The sequence below is a fragment of the Lipomyces arxii genome (genome assembly GCF_038497795.1).
Source record: "Lipomyces arxii strain Phaff 12-163 unplaced genomic scaffold V1512scaffold_23, whole genome shotgun sequence".
NCBI lineage: Eukaryota > Fungi > Ascomycota > Lipomycetes > Lipomycetales > Lipomycetaceae > Lipomyces > Lipomyces arxii.
Window position 1 is genome coordinate 102756 of NW_027117722.1, and position 18141 is coordinate 120896.

Genomic DNA, 18141 nt, shown 5'->3' on the forward strand with positions numbered 1-18141 from the left:
AGTGTACACGTCAGCATGAGCTGTGCGACTGGCGCCTCGAGTAACTTCTTTCCTTTTAGACCCCCCTCTCCTCGCCTCTTTTTATTTGTCTTTTCTAACGATCTAATCGACTAAATCTATCAACACTTTTTCCTCACATTTATTCCCGTTAAATCGTGTAATATATAACAATGGATGGTACGTTAACTTTTTATTTGAAATTGGATTTTTTGCAATTGATGGATTGGATTGAATGGTAAAGGTGGTGGGTGCTGTATGGTGCGTCTAAGTGTGTCTATTCCGTTCCTTACCGCATGACTTACATTGATCATCAACGTCTGTCCAATTATAGTCAATTTAGCTTATATTATGCATTATTTGATATGTTACTAACTTCTGTTAGACGAAGTAGCTGCTGTATGATACACTGATTGTTGATGTCCCTGTGCAGTCTTCACGATAATGAGTCTAATTGTAGAATTTGATCGATCTTATCAATTTAATCAACAATCATAGTTGGATGACTGCAATAAACATATTCTATGCAAAGATCGTATACTGATTCTGTTTATAGCTCGTTATTGATAACGGTTCCGGTATGTGCAAGGTATGTATCGATTGTTGTTTTCATTTGATCGTAATTTCTTCTTTGAATTATAGATCAATTCGTGAAAACATCATGCTAATTCTTTTGATAGGCCGGTTTTGCTGGTGATGATGCTCCAAGAGCTGTTTTCCCTTCGATCATTGGTCGCCCCCGTCACCCTGGTACGCTACACCACAATAATTGATCTGTCAATCAAAGTCTAACTATTGAATAGGTATCATGGTTGGTATGGGCCAGAAGGACTCGTATGTTGGTGATGAGGCTCAGTCAAAGCGTGGTGTCTTGACGCTAAGATATCCTATTGAGCACGGTATTGTTACCAACTGGGACGATATGGAGAAGATCTGGCATCACACCTTCTACAACGAACTTCGAGTTGCCCCTGAGGAGCACCCCGTTCTTTTCACTGAGGCTCCTCTTAACCCTAAGTCTAACCGTGAGAAGATGACCCAGATCGTTTTCGAGACCTTTAATGCTCCTGCTTTCTACGTCTCTATCCAGGCTGTCCTTTCCCTTTATGCTTCAGGACGTACTACTGGTATCGTTCTTGATTCTGGTGATGGTGTCACCCACGTTGTCCCTATCTACGAAGGTTTTACTCTTCCCCACGCCATTTTCCGTGTCGACATGGCTGGTCGTGATCTCACTGATTACCTCAAGGCAATCTTGTCCGAGCGAGGATACACTTTCAGTACATCTGCTGAGCGTGAAATCGTTCGTGATATCAAGGAGAAGCTTTGCTACGTTGCTCTTGACTTTGAGCAGGAGCTCCAGACTGCTGCCCAGAGTTCTAGCTTGGAGAAGTCATATGAGCTTCCTGACGGACGTGTCATCACTATTGGCAACGAGCGCTTCCGTGCTCCTGAGGCTCTCTTCCACCCATCTGTTCTTGGTCTGGAGGCTGCTGGTATCCATGAGACTACATTCAACTCCATCATGAAGTGCGATGTTGATGTTCGTAAGGACTTGTACTGCAACATTGTCATGTCTGGTGGTACCACCATGTACCCCGGTATTGCTGACAGAATGCAGAAGGAGATCACTGCGCTTGCTCCTTCGTCCATGAAGGTCAAGATCATTGCTCCTCCTGAGCGTAAGTACTCAGTTTGGATTGGTGGATCTATCCTTGCCTCGCTCTCTACCTTCCAGCAGATGTGGATCTCCAAGCAGGAATACGACGAGTCTGGACCATCAATTGTCCACCGCAAGTGCTTCTAAGCTTCTTAAATTTTGTTGTTAGTCTGATGTCAGGTATTATGTGCTTCAAATAGATGATTATATACTTGTCTTAGTTTTGATGTAATTTTTATACGATATAAACACTTTTTTTCAGATACGGTTGGTACGAAATGTAAATAAATGGCAATAAATGACAACAAATGAATGTTCCTACTATTTCTGGACTCATCAGGTTAGGATAGGAGCTTTATTGCGACTGATAACTACGAACGCCTTAGACATCAGCTATTGGGTTAGGGTTTTATACTTATCAAAAGGCTCGCAGTAGTCTCTATATTTTAGCACTTTCACTGACCAGGCCTTCAAGATGGTTAAAGCAGTGGTTACAAATGTACTATGTATATTAGTGTTGCTGATCTTGAGTAGTCTGGTGAATGCACTGCCGAGTCAACGAGTACAACTAGATGAAACTCAATTACTAGATTTGTTCGACTTTCATCCACCTTTCCCTTCTCTGGATCCGAACTATCGGTCGATTCGGACCACTTCAGATTTGAACAGCACATTGAAGAAGGATGGCAAAAAAGAAACAGTGGCGTTACTTACTCCTATGCTTATTCCGCGGCCACCAGGATCTCACAATTCCACTTTGGTTCAGAAGCACATCACTGCTCACTTTGAAAGTCTAAAGAGTTGGACGACGATGGTCGATTCGTTTGCGGACGTAGTACCAGAATATGGTGGTGTGTCTGGTTTGCTTAACTTTACAAATCTTGTTTTTCGGTTGACTCCACCTGGAAGTGAGGAACGCCCGGCAAGATATCTGACGCTTGTTGCACACTACGATTCCAAAATCGATCCGTTCGGGTTCATTGGTGCTATTGACTCTGCAGTGCCATGCGCAATTTTGATGTACTTGGCTGAATCTCTTACAGAGACTGTACTCAAACGTTGGAACTCAAACCTTGTAGGTGCAGCAGAAGATATTGGATTACAGATCATTTTCATGGACGGTGAAGAAGCATTGGTCAAATGGACAAGTCAAGATTCACTTTACGGCGCACGTCATCTTGCTAATGTTTGGGAGAATGAAAAGCGAGCAACGTCGCGAGGTCGTCTATCAGCGATTGAAGATATTGATCTGTTTGTGCTACTTGATCTACTGGGAGCAAAAGATTCTTCTGTCCCGTGCTACTATGGCACAACTTCTTGGGCTTGTAGGGAACTGCGTGCTGCAGAGGACGCTTCAAGGGCAGCAGGTATTGCAAGGTCAAACAAAAACAAGCCATTCGTACGTGCGACCGATGTCATGAATAACGTAATGATCGACGACGACCACATGCCGTTTTTACGGAGAGGCACCCCGGTGCTACATCTTATTCCGGTCCCGTTCCCAGATACATGGCACACGATGGATGACGACGGCGAGCATTTAAGCTCTGAGGCAGTGCATGACTGGGCAGTCTTTGTGACTGCTTGGGTCGCCGGATATCTCGGTCTTGGAGAATTTATATAGACCGGCAGATGATTTGGTGTATTTGCATACCGATTTCTGTTATATACACTGAATATTGGCGTTATTGTTTTTGTCATTGAATAAAAGTCTGAGTTAATACAGTATTAACCTAACCCACAACTATTCGAAAGTTTAAAACTCCCAACAGTTGCGCAAACTTTTTTGTTACTAGATTTTTTGTCTGGCAATTTTTTATCATATCAATTGCAAGTTTTGTATAGTAATTCTGTTAGAATGAGAGTTAGGAGTGGGTTTGATTTAATATGCAGGTGAATGTGACTGACACAATTGTAGGACCGACTAGCAAGCGTCAGTCGACAAAGTTGCGCGAGGGAATCAAGAAGAAAGCAGCAGCTACAAGAAAGAAACAAAAGAAGCTTTCAAAGAAGGACGCTACATGGACCAGTCGGGCAAAAAAAAGTGGCAGAATTGATATTAGTGAAATTCCTAACAGTTTCCCTTACAAAAACAAAATTATTGAAGAATTGGCACGAGAAAAGGAAGAGGCCAAGGAGGAGCGGGACAGAAAGCGAAAAGAGATTAAGGAGAAGGCTGCTGCTGCTGCTGCGACGTTTAAAGGAGACGGTGCTGCTAAGGACGAAATGATTTTAGGAGAAGATGCTTTGGAGGAGTCTGACGACGAAGAAATGGAAGTCGAGGAAGAAGGGGGGATGAGTGCTCTGATGGAGTATGCGATGCGAGCTGCAAAGAACTTTAGTGATGATGACGAAATGTCAGAGGATGGTGATGAAGAATACGACGAAGAGAGCGATGATGAAGAGGTTTCCGGTGCTTCCAACATGACTGGAGTGGTTGAAGGATCGCGCAAATCATTTGACAAGATATTCAAGTCTGTAGTCGATAACGCTGATGTTGTTCTTTACGTTCTTGACGCTCGTGATCCGGAAGGCACGCGGTCAAAAGAAGTTGAAAAAGTTGTAATGAGCTCGATGGACAAACGGCTGATTTTTGTTCTTAACAAGATCGATCTCGTGCCAGCCGAAGTGCAAAAGGCGTGGGAGACATATCTTCAAAATTTTTTTCCGACAATAAGTCTTCGAGCTAACTCGGCAGCTCCAAATGCTCAACAGCTTAATCACAGGAGTGTGACTGCGCAAAGCACGGCGGCAACACTGTTACATGCACTCAAGTCGTACGCAGCCAGAGTCAATCTCAAGCGGTCAATTGTTGTTGGTGTGATTGGATACCCAAACGTCGGAAAGTCGTCGGTTATCAATGCACTGACTTCTCGCCTTGGTGGTCGTACTGGAGCCTGCCCCGTTGGTGCTGAAGCTGGTGTGACTACCTCACTGCGTGAGGTTAAGATCGATAACAGACTAAAGCTTTTGGACTCACCCGGCATCGTATTCCCGTCCGAGTCAAGTGCATCAAACGAACAGTCTGCAAGCTCAGAAGCCCGACTTCTTTTATTGGGTGCGCTTCCACCAAAACAGATTGTTGATGCTGTTCCGGCAGTGTCATTGTTGCTGGATAGGTTAGAGAAGGTGCAAGGTTTGTTTGACAGTCTTAAGCAATACTACGATTTACCTGCACTTTTGCCTAGAGTTGATGCCAACACTGATAAGTTAGACAAGAGCACTGATTTTTTGGTACATGTTGCCAGAAAGCGTGGTCGAATTGGAAAAGGCGGTATTCCGAATTTGCAGGCCGCTGCCATGTCCATCATTAACGATTGGAGAGACGGCAGGATTCAGCGATGGGTTATGCCGCCTACCGCGATTTCTGTAGGTGATGACAAGGGCGTGACGGTGTTACGAAACAAGGATGGAAAGAATGTTGAGCAAAAGGATATCGTGAAGCAATGGGCTACGGAGTTTAGTCTTGAGGGATTATGGAATCCCGGTGAAAGCGACGAAGAAATTACGGAATAATTTAAAGCATTCTAAAAGTTTAACGATTTGTGCACTTTTTTTATTACCAAGTCAACACATTATTTGGTAGCAAGATAAATTTGTATTGGGGCATACTTTAAATTTTACGTGTTAAATGAAGAACTGACGTCGAGGAGTACAAAAACGTTAAAGCATTGACCACATGAAAATCATGACATTGATTCTGACTGAAGATTTTCTGTTCATTTGATTTGATTGATTTAAGATCAACACGAAGCTTTTAAAAAAAGGTATTTTTATTTTTGTCTTTTGTTGAAAAGCCCAAAGTCTAATCTTTTATGACTGTGTAGTAGTCTATGGCCGTTGATTCGCCAATAGAGTCGAATCGAAATGGCCCATGAGTTTGTGTTTGATATGAAACCAAAAGCTCGAGATGCTTTAGTTAGACCAGAAGCTGCGGTTGATTTGGCTCGGTCTTTAGTTTCTGAAGTTGCAAGAACGTGGAAGAGAGAATCAGCTTATCCTTACTACAGTGGAGTACAAACATACAGTAGAAAACTATTGGGAGAAAAATGGGTAGCCAGGATCTCGATTCATGAACTTCCTTGGGATTGGTTTAAGGCCGGGATTTGTGACGATCACACAGAAAATGAATTAGAATACATCGATCAATTTGAGACTTATACCGAGATTGATGCAGGAGAATCAGGATGGAAAGGTAAGTTTATACTGATGATGTCAAGCAGAAGTCATTATTCATACGGTTATAAAGGAATTGTTGCAAAATATGCCTTATCATTTCCTCTTAGTGTAAGAGAGCTACCTGAATGGGTTCTTGCTGTCCAACCAGACCCAGAAATCCGAGAGTTTTTTGTGATCTCTGTACCTGCTAAATGCCCAATATCTAAAGGCGCAGTATTGGGCCGATATACTTCTGTTGAACAAGTTCGTGAACTCCGAGACGGAAGAATTGAATGGACAATGGCATTTACTGTAAATACATATATTTGTGTAACATTCAATTCAGTTTCTAATATGACTATTTAGAGTGACGGTGGAGGCACGATTCCTCGATGGATACAAAATTTAGTATTACCAAGTACTACAGCTAAAGACGTCCCATCTTTCATTGAATGGGCAAAAAGAAAGTACGCTATTGAGTAAGGTTCTTAATACTGTCATCATCACCATCATCATCATCATCATCAAACTATCATTTATTTTGCAGTCTACAATCCAAGTAAATTTGATACTTTATACTTTTTGGGAACAACAAATACAGCCGTGGATTCTGCAAGCAACTTTCCACTATGATCTGTTACAGTGCCTGCAACTAATGACTTTTTATCTGTATTTTCGGTGACGTGTGTTTCGATTATTATGATTTGCTCTGTCCGAGTAGGTGATCGATAGTTAATGTCAAGGTTTGCAGTCACAACAGTTTTGTCTTTTAACGGTAAAATAGCCTGAACTTGTAACTAGTTATTCTCATAGTCAATTAGTAGAAACCACTTACTGCTCTTGCTAATGCTTCATCTAATAGAGCACCAATTAAACCTCCATGCTATATGATCAGTAAGCAACCAACACATGATCCACAGACAAAAACATACTACTATTCTAGGAAATCCTGACAGTCTATTCCCAACGTGGATCAAAGACACCACGGTTCGTGCCCTCTCATTTATGAACACAACTCCAGGCACCGCAATCATTCCTGGACCACTAAGAGTTCCTGCTAGTAATGACTGTGATTTATATACTTCTGGAGCACCGTCCCACATTCTCTGTTCAATATATCCTTCATCGGCACGTAGCTTCTTTGCAAGCGGGAAATCGAGCAATTCCTTCTCAATCTTGTCCAAATACTGCCTCTCTTCTGGAGTCCCCGGCTGTGGTACTTTGCTTTTCAGCAGTGACAAGACCTGAGTAGGCGTGAATTTGTATCCAACTGTAGCACCCACAAACAGGGACGCAGCTGCAACAATTAAAGTCGTATAGACTGGGTACTCCGCAATAAGTGACCGCTTAGCAGGACTTGTCGAAAATGCATTCCAACTCGTAATTGACTGAACAAATCTACAGCGGAATCTATTTATGCTTTTTGGCTGGAGAACTGACAAACACATCCGTTGCTTAACTGCACTACTTTGCAACAAAACCATTATACAGGCCGGAAAGTCACACAGTGAAATTTGCCAAAAAAAAAAAAAGGGACTATGCACTTCAGTCAAGCACCTCAATTAAAACTAGCAAACGACTAGATGGCGAGGTTTATACGAACTGTGCTTTACGGTCTAGGAACAGTCGGTAACCTAAATCTCCATCGCTGAGCCACTAGCTAAACTACAGGTCTCTCCATAAATCGTATAAATTACAAAAAAGTATCATAACATTTTAAATAACGCCAAACAAGTGCAATAAAAATATCCGTCCTGTCCTCACGAGATGACTTCACTAGTGAAGTCATACTTAGTTCCCTATTTCGGCGGAGACATAATAATCTCGTCATCACTAGAAGAGTCCCCGTCATCATCTAAACTAGGCACACCTCCCAACGAAGTCGACAGAAGCGTGTCATCAACGGCAAGATCGTCGAGAACAACCTTCTCTCCCATTAAAAATCTCATGCAAACTTCAAGACAGTATTTGCCGTGACTTGTCATTTTCATTGAGATCTCATCCAATTTAGAATCCATTTCTTTGGTCAGACTTTCAGAAAGGTTCTTGCTTGGCTCGATCGAGAACTTAGGCGGCTGATTCCTTGGATAATTTAATGGGAAATGTGCAGATACCCGAACAAATACAAGCTCGTTGTCGGTTCCCCAAGGTCCATTTAAACAAATAACCAAGTGACCGCTACCTACATTAATCTGAAAAAGTTAGCTAAAACTCAAAGTTTCCAACACATACATCTCACCTTCTCAAATGTCACCTTTGGAAACTTATTTCCAACCATGCTGACCTCTTCCCCTAAGTTTTCTGGGACTCCTCCACGCTCGGTAAACGCAGTCGACTCGTCGGGCCGAGCAAATGCTGATCGCCCGATACGAACACCAGAGACCCAATTGAGATGGGAAATATTATCGTAGCCCTTTCCACGTCGTGTCATGTACCGCTGCGAATTATTACGGGATTGCGTTTGCGATCGCGAAGTAGCTCCACCGGCTCTAGAAAATGGCTGTCGTATGTTTAGCGGCGACAAAGATCCAGACTCGCTTTCGTCCGGCAGTTCCGGTTCCTTGCTAAAACTAACATAAGGAGTACCTTTTCGTGTAAGTCTGTACTGAAGAGGTCTAGCTCGATGATGATGTACCGCATCTAACGTAGAGTTCTCTAATGTCCACAATCGGAGGTCGTGATCTTTGGACCATGTCACTAGTTGAAACTCTCGATCGTCAACCCTATCCTCACCACCTCTCGTTCGCCAAAGAAATTCCTTCACCGGTTCTGTATGACCTAAAAATTCCTTGACAGGTACCATCGGCGCCACAAGCTTCTCGCTTTGATTGTAAACTAGAGATAAACTGTTTTTGCCTCCTCTTTGAGGCATTATCAGGCACCCGTCTCCAAAAGGAGTGTGTCGAGCACGCCAGACAGGAAAGTCAGTCGTGATCACTCTAGCAGGCTCATCTTTTCCATTACTGTAATCCCAGTATTTGACTGTCTTGTCAAGCGAGCAAGTGATCAATTTGGTTTCGCTAACACGATTGAAGTCAACACCATATATTTTAGTAGAATGTGCGTTAATTGATCGAAGCGGCTTAGCACCCATTCGATCATCCCAGATTCTTACAAAACGATCATGGCTTGACGCAACCACGTGTGGATTCCGCCGGTTCCATTTCACTTGTGTTGCACTCGCTCTCCAGTCGCAAAAACTCTGCACCGGCTTCCCCGGCGTTCTCATATCCCAGCAATGAACAAATGCGTCAACTGCACATGTAGCCAGACGTTCTGGGTCATGAGCATGGAAATTAATATCTGTGATAGCACGAGTGTGTGCATGTAACACGTGCTCTATTGCGTTTCTCGAAGGTAGGGCCATGTTCCAAACCATTGCTTTTTGATTAGAAGCAGAAATAACCCAAGTATACTTTGCAGAATGGGGAGACCACTGTACGTCCGCAACCTCCCACAATGTTGAGTGCCGTAAAAATCGAGGAGGGCAATACGGATCGTCTAAATCAACGACATAGAGTCCGCTTCGGCTACTAGAATTAGCACACAGCTCCTCCACGTAAATCAAAACCCTTACGATGCCAAAACAACATCTCTGCCGGAAGGCGAGATCGTCCTATTCCTGTTAAAAAAACCCTCTACAGATAAAAAAAAGAACAGTACATTGCGCCGACGGGTCGTTCAAGGTGAAGAGATAACGAAGTACCAAACGTCTTTGATGTCCAAGCCGACGCCGGTCCGACCGTAGAGTCAGTCATAGTCATTTCAACAGCAGGACAGGTATCAGATTTAAATTGAAAGCTTTGATCGGGATTCGCAACCTTCACGTTCACTATGCCATGAGTATCATATCTGTTGTGGCTATGCTCAAACTTATAAGCGAATCGACATTACAGTAGATTAGAAAGTTAGATTAAATTGTTTTTTGATGTTTCTTTGTGTTTGAAACTAGCGGACGTGAGCAGATACCTCGAACATGTGCAAATTGAAATGATTCTTCTTTCTACCATTATTCAAGGGTGTTGTACATAACTCCGTACGTTCGCGTATCGCCAACACCATCCCGAGTTGCTGATCATAACCGGGTTTACCCTGGACTCTCTTTCCTTTTTTTAGATATACCGGATATATTACTGAATCAGGATATCACAGTACCAAATCCTTAATATGGTCGACGATCTCCCAGTGAGTACACTGTTCTGAATATGAGATAACTACGTAGTATCATTGGCTCTAACACTGCTCTAGCCTGCGATGGATCCGAGAGATTATTCGGCACAGATCTCTTCAAACCAGACGACCAATACAGCGGTTTCAGGCGCGCAACCAACTGCACGCATGCAGCAAAACCCGCTTGCACGCCGTATGCAAGTTCCTGTCGACTCCCATCAATCATCTCTGCCTTCTTTTGCCCGACCGCAATACCAACAAGATAATACACACAATATACGGTCTACAATGGATTTTAATCAACGTCCGACATCTGTGCCTATTGATACAGTATACGGTATATTCCAAAGACTCGATAAAGACAGTGCGCTATAATGGTTCTTAAACGTTAAGCACATTTAACAAAGGTAGACAATGGCCGGATAACCGCAGACGAGCTACATCATGGCCTTATCAATATTGATCAAACGCAATTTGATCGCAAGACAGTGAGAATGCTAATGGCTTCATATGCCAAGGACCAATCCGGTACTATCGATTTTGCAGAATTCCGTAAGTTGAGGCTGCCATGTTAATGTAATGCCGTGCTGATGATAATATAGAGTCACTATGGGAATATTTAAACCAATGGCTGAAAAATTTTCAAAATTTTGACAAAGACGGTAATAAGACGATCAGTATAGACGAGTTTGCCGTGGCATTATCAAGTCTGTTAAATCAAGATGAAACAATAAAATGCTGACAGTATTCGTAGCATTTAATTTCAACGTCTCTCCCCAATTTGTGACTAGTTTATTCAGTAGCTACGACAAAAAAAGTAAGCAATATCTGAGGCGCTTTGGTTTCCTTGTGATGTCTAACCTGTGAAGGAAGAAACGCACTGTCATTCGACTTGTTTGTCCGGGCTATTGTGACGCTCCAGAATATGACAGCGGCATTTCACAAGTATGATGTGCATGTGAATGGTAAGCTTATCACTGCAGTGTGCTTCGTTTAAGTGCTAATTCGTATATGAGGCTGGGCACATATATCTTATGAAGATTTTTTGAAAGAAGTATTGCACTTGATCGCAGAGAGCTGATAAATGGTACTACAGTCATTTTAAGATTCAATTTAAGTTTTGTACTTTTTTCTGCTCTCATTCCATAAATGCTGCAGTTACAAAACGGTCAAGAACTAGAAGAATATTATTGGCCTTGAAACCTATATGTCCAGACAATGAGAAAATACAGCACAGGCCAATACCCAATTTGCACAAACTCCACTAACTCTACTGGAGAGTGAAATACAAAACCCGTGAAATAATACTTCCAGCAACATAATCTTTATGCCAAATCAATGCTCAATCACATCATCTTGAACTTTTGACATTTGCACCCCAAGTAATACCGCGTGATTGTGCAGATTCGGATCCGCCAGTTGCGGTCTCGTCGTCGTTGAAAGATTCGCCCAAAGCCGCCAGCCTGCGTCGTCGCTCAATCTCATTTTCACCAGCAAATGAGATTCTAGTCGGCCGTTCAGTCGATTGCCTAATACTTCTTTCCTCGTCTTCTTCCTCATCCACGTCGACTTGGTAATCATAATCGTTGCCACTGTCATCATCACCTTCAGTACTAATCCGCGAACGGGCCGGAGCTAGAGTTTCTGCACCTTCAGAACCTTGCAGAGCTGCTAGTCTACGTTTGCGTTCTGCGGGTGTTTCTTCATCATCATCTGCTCTCATGTGTCGGCCTCGTGTCATACGTGACGCAGCAGCTTCATCTTCTGTCTCCATTCGTTGCAGAAAGTTCTTAGGAAGATCAGACTTTTCAAGACCAGAGCCGGAAGAACTCCCGCTAGCACCGGGCTCACTGGATTCAATTCGTTGCATTTCAAGATCACCAGGATGCGATGGCGCTCCACGAGCAGTACCTAGTGTTGAAATGGCTGCAGTTGACCCACGCCTAAGCCCAACCCATGACAGAGCCCTGTCCAAGCCTGTACCAGGCCCGGCTGGACGATGTCTATTGATCCGATAACGTCTGATAACTTCACCCTCTTCGTTTTCAACAATGATCTCGTCGTCGAGTTGATAAGCTATCGCATGAGTGCCATTAAGATTATCATGACCGCCTCTGCTAGGACTAGCGGTTGGACTACTGTGGTATCGGTCGCGCACTGATAGCGAAGAGGCTGCATCGGAGAGGTCAGGAATGGCTTCGAGAGATTCGTTCCAAGGGGCGCGCTCGTTGGTATCAGAATTGATCGTCGTTAAAACTTCACCATCAGCATCCTCTACGATGTAGTGTGGGCCCTCCTGATACACTGCTGGCGAATCTTCGTTGATACCTTCCTCCAAAGTTGCTTCGTCTTCTCTCGTGACTGCTGGCTCCAATGAAGCCACTTCATCCCTTCTATCTTTTTCACGCCGATAACCTGCATCTTTGCGCTTGCGAGGACGAGACATCCGACCGGCAGCCCTTGCCGGAACTCTGACAGTTGCTTCTTCCTTTGTGGCTGAAACTGCAGGCTTGCGGCGAAAAACACTGTTCATATTGGGAGTTTCAGACGAAGTCTCGACTTTTCTAAAGGAGAGTGACTGTCCAGTGTCCATTCTAGGAAGCCTTTGAAGCCATGAAGGACCATTACCATTCCCAGTAGTGTAAGACATAGTGATAGCCATCGTATTGATCCGTTTACCGAGAGTAAATACTGCAATCGACGACCCGTGAACAATGATCGAAGTGATGATAAGAAACGAAACGACAGGCCACATAACCGCCATCAAGTCAAAATGCGGCGATCCTTTTGGCGGAAGTTGTGCTAATGGAGTTGGCTCGTCATGTTCTAGTTCAGCTCTTGCAAGAATTGTAATAAATACTGCACCCACTCCTATTGGACCAAAGTGACCACAGAATAATGCCTCACGCCATGTTCTGATATCTGGCACAAGAGGCTTGAGCATCAGCATGACGGGGATTCTGCGAAATAAAATGATCAATATTGCTAAAATAGACAGTTTCCAGGGACTAAGACTTAGTTCAGGTGCGTTGTAGTAACTCCATGGGACGATGGAACCAAAGTAAACAAAATATGCAAGATTGAGTAGTAAGTCAATAACGTTGGAAACATGTGATTCTTCTGTCTTGCGAGTAAACCATCCATCCCAAGAAAATGCAGCCCCCGCAGAGAAAGATACCAACAGATCGTCAGTGCCTAAAATTGAACCAACTCCAGTACAAAAAAGCGCAAGCACAAAGTAAAATACAAGGAAAGACTCACGATCAATCAGATTATGATTTTCAGCAAATTTTATTAAATGGCGACCACTGTAGCCAATGAGGGCCCCCAATATGCAACCAAATACACACTCGTACAGGATTGTTAAAGTGATCCAGTGTTGTACGATTTCACCAGCATGACCAGCCTCGCGAACAAGATAAAGTGAAAGGTCTGATAATGTGTCAAGGAAACCCAAAATGAAAAATATTAATTATACTTACAGGTAAAAGGAAAAGCCATACCGTCATTACAGCCGGACTCGGCAGACAGCAAATTTCGCAAATGCCCAGGTACACGTTTAGAAAACTTACCCTTACCGACAACTGCCGAAGCTAAAACAGGATCTGTTGCTGTGATACAAGCAGCCACAACCAGCGAATCCACCCATCTGAGCGATGGTACCAACTTCCATATAAAAACCGAGGAAATGAGCCAACCAAATGTCATCACAGGCACCAACAGATAGAACACAGACAGCCAATGCCTGAGCATATACTTCTTTGGCAGTTCAACAGCTACTGCAAAAATCTGGACAATCAAAACAATTCGAGAAATTTCAAGAGTGATGTAGTCGACGTTACCCCAACTGGATGGGTCAAACAGATTCAGAGCATGAGGTCCAAATATAATTCCTACAATTGTAGCCACAGCTTTACTTGCATGAGGATAAAATTTACAGAAACAAAAACAGGCTTGACATACTTGCTTCTCCAATGTAGAGTTTTTCCTTCACAAACAGCGATATTAACGAGAATATAGTCGTGAAGCCTCCGATGATTGCATACGCAAGATGAGCCTTGTCAATCTTGATGAAATGAGTAAGTTTTGAATAACAAACGTTTGAAATGACTAACCCAGAGTTGTTCCCAGGCCATAATCTATATTAATCTCAATTGGCAACAGGATTTATAGAGTCGTATTGAATGATTTGACAGCATGCAGATTCTTCACGTTTGATATATTGTAGATTCTTCGAGAATCAATATATTTATCTCGTATTCAATAGAAAAAAAAATTAAAAGAGAAGGAAGATCTCAATATAATAATAAGGTGCCTTCGTAGGGAATTTAAGTCAGCTCGAAAGATGATGATTATACATATTGCATTTAAGGTTTACTTGTTGTACAAAAGCAGGCGAAGGCTCGGTGCTGTGAGTAAATAAGCACTGTTCAGCAGTTTTTGCCTGGGAAGAATTGTATTCTTTCACCAGTAAATAAACTTTGTCTTGCTACAACCATTTCGAAATATTTTATTTTCTAATTAAAGAGCAGTTGATTTTGCAGCCAGTGAAAAATGCGATACAAGACAACTAAAATCATATTGTAACAATAATAATTTTATACTGTATCTCTAAAAGAAGCACGGGATTGACTGATAAACCGGTGGCAGATTCTGCTATGAAATATGCTGGGCGCCAATTGCTGTAATTTTAGTGTCCTGTAGGAATATGTAGGAATAGGGATAGATTAGTCGTATTGTTAAGATAGGGATAGTTCAGACTTGTTGAACAGTTCATATGATAACACATCCAATGAATTCCCTCTCCTTATAGATTTATAAAGCACGCCGAGTATTTTAGTAATGTCATGATTTAGAATAGTCTTCACATAACAAAATCTAAATTAGAAATCTCTTGCCAAGTACTTACCCAAATCTTATTCTTTAAATAATGCGATGTTTTGTAATTTCAAGCAGTGTATGCCGGTATGCTCAGAAGGACCTTATAAGTCTTAGTCTATTCCCGAACTACTTTCAGGCAGGGTAAATCATGGAGTTTTCTGAATCATAAATTAAGTGCGGCTTCTGCAAAAGATTCTCAACAGCAATTTTTGTTATATTGCATTGCTTTTTCTATTTCTATTTTTTTTTTTTACTGAAGGTAAAAAAGAGAAATGCACGCAAAATGACTTCAATTTTGCAGCCATTTACTGTGCATACTCTAGGTTCTGCCTCCTCGTCTCCTTTCTTCGTGTCTTCCCCAAGATCATCCATCATAGATGTAGCTGTATCAGCAGCTGGAATATCAAGACTTTCTATTCGTCCAACTCCACGGCTTGTCTCTTCTATTGCTATTTCACCATTATCAGAAGCTCAATGTGCACCTTTTATAGTCAAAGGACAAGACGAACAACTAACTGCGTTCTGTGTCTTCCGTGAGCGTAAACGCAACATTTTTCTTAGACGACTGCATGAAGATGGCACTTTTGTTGAGACTGCGCTGGCAGGCGAGGTTTCTAGTTTATATGTACTGTCTGATAATGTTGTTTTGGTTCTGTTTAAATCAGGCCAGCTAACTGCGTATGAACTTCACGTTAGCGAGAGTGAAGCAAGCTTCTTTCAGAAGATATGGACTACTTTTTTATATAGTTCCCCAGATTGTCAGATAATTACCTCAAACATTTCAAAAGCAGTTGATGAGGGCAATGTTTTAACATTAGTTACAGTAGCCCGAGTACAGAAACTGGTCATAGAACTGCGAAAGGTAACAGTGAGGTTTTCTGGCATATCACTTGTAAACGACTGGTCTTTGCAAGTGTCTGAGAGCCCTAACGTGAGTTCATGAACTTGATGTAAAAGATTGTTTTAACCTGTATACCAGGTGCACTATCATGAGTCAGGAGCTGTGCTGCAGCTCACAGGCAGTATCCTCGAAGTAATTACACTTCCCACCACTGCAAGGTCGACACTAGATCTTAGCACGCTATTGCTCTCAGAAGATTGCAACTATGGTTTTAAAGCTTCTGATTTTACTTTGATTCCAGTTGGAAAGTCAACCATAATGTTGAGTACTGGATCTCAACTTCACTTGATCAACTGGAAGTTTTCTACGATAATGACCTCCCTGACTCTTAATGAAAACGATAACTTTAAGTTAGTTCGTCGTGCCGGAAAACGGTCTGCTTTGGGTGTAACAGCAAATGGTCTTCTACAACTAGTAAATTTTAGTATTGGATCTGGAAAACTTTCAGAGTGTATCACTGGTAATGTCAAGGCACTTTCTAATGCTAAAGATGGACAAACGCTCGCAAACATTTTTTTTGTAAGTCTTTGTGTTGGAAATCTTTTGTTCAATTGTTTACAGTACACCAAGAAGAGCACTAGTACGTCAAAGGAATACAGACAAGAAGCAAGGACCGCCTTCGCAGCTTCTAAATCTGTACACCAGGATATTCTGCAAAAAATCTCCTTGATCAAAGAATACAATGATTCAGATAGTTTTGATCAGCAGGTTATTGACTACCTTACGGGCAAATTAGAGACTATTGAATATAAGGCACCAAACAAGAATTCAGAAAAAAGCTCACCGAAGAAACCATCCAACTTAGGCAATTTAAAGCAAGCAAAAAACATTGTATATAATCCAGCAACGGCGCGTCCGGTCGATGGTGCATTGATTTCGGAAATAGTCAATGTGATGTTTGAGACTGAAGTAATAAACGGCATCAGCACTCATAAGCTGTCAGCTTTTGCACCAGAGCGCACGTTGGGTTACCTACTAACACATCCGCTGTTCCCACCAGTACTAGCGCCTCATATTTTAGAAATACTTTCATCAAATCTTCAGCTTCAGAAGGTCGCTATTCGGCACACTCATGGCCTTACGGTTGAATCTCTTACGAAGACTTTAGTTTTGATGCTCTCCCGAGAAGATCTTTCCAAGACCGAACAGATTGCAGCTGTTAATCAAACTGTTGCGAGACTTCAAAAAAACTTTACATATCGCGAAATCACTCAGAGCTTGAGTGATACTCAGAACAATGCTGCGCTTCAGAGCTCAATTGTGTTTTTACTGAGTATTGTCAATACTGCCGAAATAGGTCATTCTGAGGCGTGGAATATCTTGCCATGTTTTATTGACGCATGCGGAATGTTTTTCTTGCAGCATGATGTTATCGAGGACATGAAAAGGCTTGTAGATTTGGAGATTGAAAGTTTAATGGGCAACATGGAAGCAGTAGAGCTTGTGGATACTGTCTTGGAGTGGACAAGCAAGCGCAAAGCTAGATCTCAAAAAGGCCATTTGTAGAATGCTCTTACTATGTTTCTAATTCCTTAAAACTTGGATATAGATTTTCTTTCTTTTTTGATTTACTTAGCAGTTATTAATCTGCAATGCCTTCCAAAAATGTCTTAATCATGTTCAAGATTTCAATTTTCACTTCATCAGATACCAGCGAAAGTGCAGATAACTCGACATCGTCCACCAACTTGTCAAAATTTGAACTTTCTTGTGCACGCATTCTTTCTAGATTACAGTTAGTGTACGTTTTACTTTCTGCCGGTTACTACACATACCAGTGGCTAGTTCTCTAACCTGCTCATACCATCCCGTTTCGATTAATTTCTGACGGAGAAGAGTAGATATTCTATTCAAAGTGTTTATTAGCACTCCATTTCAGCTTGCTCCATGACACCATGCTAAACGTTACTAACCTTTCATACTCGCCCGATTCAACCAGTTTCTGATGGATCTTTGCTTTCACTTTAGAGTCTGCCATTTTCAGACTTGTTAAAGCGTATAGCTCAAAATTATCGTGGTCGGCAGGCACCTTGGCTTATATATAGTAAATCCAGCTAATAGAAGCTTTGCAGCTCGATCTGCCTGCTACTGGGAGCGACCACTACCACACTAACTGACTGAGCTATGTATATAACAGTGCTCACTTAAAAGTATATCTAGACCACTGCTTACAGAATGCGCCTTGGGTTCAAGATGTAGTCAGCTTGGTTGCCCACGGTTATAAGAAGCTCGTGCATAAGAGCAAAAGTTTATGTATAATATTCGGATAATTTCGGCATGAATCCGCAATTTCCCGATAAAGATTTTACGTGACAGCTTCAAATAATTATTTCAACAACATTTTAATAAGATCATTTCAAAGGAAGTGCAGATT

At 42.1% G+C, this 18141-nt stretch overlaps 10 protein-coding genes across 10 annotated transcripts; 6 read left to right on the forward strand and 4 right to left on the reverse strand.

Annotated features, from left to right (window-relative positions):
* The first annotated feature begins 37 nt into the window (after positions 1–37).
* V1512DRAFT_267245 (actin) lies at positions 38–1950 on the forward strand. The gene is made up of 5 exons (XM_066917240.1): positions 38–177; positions 383–396; positions 554–586; positions 678–747; positions 801–1950. Exons 1-5 carry the CDS (start codon positions 171–173, stop codon positions 1802–1804), a joined length of 1128 nt encoding a protein of 375 aa, XP_066769668.1. The 5' UTR covers positions 38–170; the 3' UTR covers positions 1805–1950.
* Positions 1951–2120: 170 nt separating this feature from the next.
* On the forward strand, positions 2121–3401 carry V1512DRAFT_267247 (peptidase family M28-domain-containing protein). Its single transcript, XM_066917241.1, has one exon. The coding sequence runs from the start codon at positions 2133–2135 to the stop codon at positions 3279–3281; it is 1149 nt and encodes a 382-aa protein (XP_066769669.1). The 5' UTR covers positions 2121–2132; the 3' UTR covers positions 3282–3401.
* Positions 3402–3464: 63 nt separating this feature from the next.
* On the forward strand, positions 3465–5363 carry V1512DRAFT_267249 (P-loop containing nucleoside triphosphate hydrolase protein). Its single transcript, XM_066917242.1, has 2 exons — positions 3465–3528; positions 3576–5363. Exons 1-2 carry the CDS (start codon positions 3516–3518, stop codon positions 5171–5173), a joined length of 1611 nt encoding a protein of 536 aa, XP_066769670.1. The 5' UTR covers positions 3465–3515; the 3' UTR covers positions 5174–5363.
* Positions 5364–6621, forward strand: V1512DRAFT_267251 (uncharacterized protein). Its single transcript, XM_066917243.1, has 4 exons — positions 5364–5424; positions 5485–5852; positions 5907–6127; positions 6182–6621. Exons 2-4 carry the CDS (start codon positions 5525–5527, stop codon positions 6296–6298), a joined length of 666 nt encoding a protein of 221 aa, XP_066769671.1. The 5' UTR covers positions 5364–5424; positions 5485–5524; the 3' UTR covers positions 6299–6621.
* Positions 6364–7263, reverse strand: V1512DRAFT_212182 (HotDog domain-containing protein; the record flags this gene model as incomplete). Its single annotated transcript, XM_066913556.1, has 3 exons — positions 6364–6600; positions 6651–6698; positions 6748–7263. 3 exons carry the CDS (start codon positions 7261–7263, stop codon positions 6364–6366), a joined length of 801 nt encoding a protein of 266 aa, XP_066769672.1.
* A 184-nt stretch (positions 7264–7447) lies between these two features.
* Positions 7448–10009, reverse strand: V1512DRAFT_83623 (WD40-repeat-containing domain protein). Its single transcript, XM_066918527.1, has 4 exons — positions 9479–10009; positions 9393–9431; positions 8055–9345; positions 7448–8007 (listed from the first exon to the last, which is right to left on the reverse strand). Exons 1-4 carry the CDS (start codon positions 9577–9579, stop codon positions 7615–7617), a joined length of 1824 nt encoding a protein of 607 aa, XP_066769673.1. The 5' UTR covers positions 9580–10009; the 3' UTR covers positions 7448–7614.
* Positions 10010–10144: 135 nt separating this feature from the next.
* V1512DRAFT_281187 (EF hand domain-containing protein) lies at positions 10145–11232 on the forward strand. Its single transcript, XM_066917999.1, has 6 exons — positions 10145–10349; positions 10397–10537; positions 10588–10692; positions 10740–10802; positions 10855–10950; positions 11002–11232. The coding sequence occupies exons 1-6, from the start codon at positions 10154–10156 to the stop codon at positions 11064–11066; spliced, it is 666 nt and encodes a 221-aa protein (XP_066769674.1). The 5' UTR covers positions 10145–10153; the 3' UTR covers positions 11067–11232.
* On the reverse strand, positions 11104–14343 carry V1512DRAFT_267261 (Sodium/hydrogen exchanger family-domain-containing protein). Its single transcript, XM_066917244.1, has 4 exons — positions 14101–14343; positions 13949–14051; positions 13468–13896; positions 11104–13417 (listed from the first exon to the last, which is right to left on the reverse strand). The coding sequence occupies exons 1-4, from the start codon at positions 14119–14121 to the stop codon at positions 11337–11339; spliced, it is 2634 nt and encodes an 877-aa protein (XP_066769675.1). The 5' UTR covers positions 14122–14343; the 3' UTR covers positions 11104–11336.
* A 723-nt stretch (positions 14344–15066) lies between these two features.
* Positions 15067–17744, forward strand: V1512DRAFT_243082 (U3 small nucleolar RNA-associated protein 8). Its single transcript, XM_066914306.1, has 3 exons — positions 15067–15797; positions 15846–16286; positions 16338–17744. The coding sequence occupies exons 1-3, from the start codon at positions 15150–15152 to the stop codon at positions 17271–17273; spliced, it is 2025 nt and encodes a 674-aa protein (XP_066769676.1). The 5' UTR covers positions 15067–15149; the 3' UTR covers positions 17274–17744.
* On the reverse strand, positions 17263–18007 carry V1512DRAFT_267264 (transcription factor e(y)2-domain-containing protein). The gene is made up of 3 exons (XM_066917245.1): positions 17681–18007; positions 17543–17613; positions 17263–17492 (listed from the first exon to the last, which is right to left on the reverse strand). The coding sequence occupies exons 1-3, from the start codon at positions 17743–17745 to the stop codon at positions 17350–17352; spliced, it is 279 nt and encodes a 92-aa protein (XP_066769677.1). The 5' UTR covers positions 17746–18007; the 3' UTR covers positions 17263–17349.
* Between the last annotated feature and the right edge of the window lie 134 nt (positions 18008–18141).

Bases quoted from the DNA above. Each gene is read 5' to 3' on its own strand.
- V1512DRAFT_83623 (XM_066918527.1), bottom strand. From the start codon at position 9,579: ATGACTATGACTGACTCTACGGTCGGACCGGCGTCGGCTTGGACATCA. The intron at 9,346-9,392 runs GTAAGGGTTTTG...TAATTCTAGTAG, and splicing joins AGAGATGTTGTTTTGGCATC to CCGAAGCGGACTCTATGTCG. The intron at 8,008-8,054 runs GTGAGATGTATG...TAACTTTTTCAG, and splicing joins CAAAGGTGACATTTGAGAAG to ATTAATGTAGGTAGCGGTCA.
- V1512DRAFT_281187 (XM_066917999.1), top strand. From the start codon at position 10,154: ATGCAGCAAAACCCGCTTGCACGCCGTATGCAAGTTCCTGTCGACTCC. The intron at 10,693-10,739 runs GTCTGTTAAATC...CAGTATTCGTAG, and splicing joins GTTTGCCGTGGCATTATCAA to CATTTAATTTCAACGTCTCT. The intron at 10,951-11,001 runs GTAAGCTTATCA...TTCGTATATGAG, and splicing joins GTATGATGTGCATGTGAATG to GCTGGGCACATATATCTTAT.
- V1512DRAFT_267261 (XM_066917244.1), bottom strand. From the start codon at position 14,121: ATGGCCTGGGAACAACTCTGG. The intron at 14,052-14,100 runs GTTAGTCATTTC...CATTTCATCAAG, and splicing joins TGGCCTGGGAACAACTCTGG to ATTGACAAGGCTCATCTTGC. The intron at 13,897-13,948 runs GTATGTCAAGCC...ATGCAAGTAAAG, and splicing joins ACTCTACATTGGAGAAGCAA to CTGTGGCTACAATTGTAGGA.
- V1512DRAFT_243082 (XM_066914306.1), top strand. From the start codon at position 15,150: ATGACTTCAATTTTGCAGCCATTTACTGTGCATACTCTAGGTTCTGCC. The intron at 15,798-15,845 runs GTGAGTTCATGA...CCTGTATACCAG, and splicing joins AAGTGTCTGAGAGCCCTAAC to GTGCACTATCATGAGTCAGG. The intron at 16,287-16,337 runs GTAAGTCTTTGT...CAGTACACCAAG, and splicing joins CGCTCGCAAACATTTTTTTT to AAGAGCACTAGTACGTCAAA.
- V1512DRAFT_267251 (XM_066917243.1), top strand. From the start codon at position 5,525: ATGGCCCATGAGTTTGTGTTTGATATGAAACCAAAAGCTCGAGATGCT. The intron at 5,853-5,906 runs GTAAGTTTATAC...ACGGTTATAAAG, and splicing joins AGGAGAATCAGGATGGAAAG to GAATTGTTGCAAAATATGCC. The intron at 6,128-6,181 runs GTAAATACATAT...ATGACTATTTAG, and splicing joins AATGGACAATGGCATTTACT to AGTGACGGTGGAGGCACGAT.
- V1512DRAFT_267245 (XM_066917240.1), top strand. The intron at 587-677 runs GTATGTATCGAT...TTCTTTTGATAG, and splicing joins ACGGTTCCGGTATGTGCAAG to GCCGGTTTTGCTGGTGATGA. The intron at 748-800 runs GTACGCTACACC...ACTATTGAATAG, and splicing joins TGGTCGCCCCCGTCACCCTG to GTATCATGGTTGGTATGGGC.
- V1512DRAFT_267247 (XM_066917241.1), top strand. From the start codon at position 2,133: ATGGTTAAAGCAGTGGTTACAAATGTACTATGTATATTAGTGTTGCTG.
- V1512DRAFT_267264 (XM_066917245.1), bottom strand. From the start codon at position 17,745: ATGGCAGACTCTAAAGTGAAAGCAAAGATCCATCAGAAACTGGTTGAA. The intron at 17,614-17,680 runs GTTAGTAACGTT...CACTTTGAATAG, and splicing joins GAATCGGGCGAGTATGAAAG to AATATCTACTCTTCTCCGTC. The intron at 17,493-17,542 runs GTATGTGTAGTA...ACTGTAATCTAG, and splicing joins GGTTAGAGAACTAGCCACTG to AAAGAATGCGTGCACAAGAA.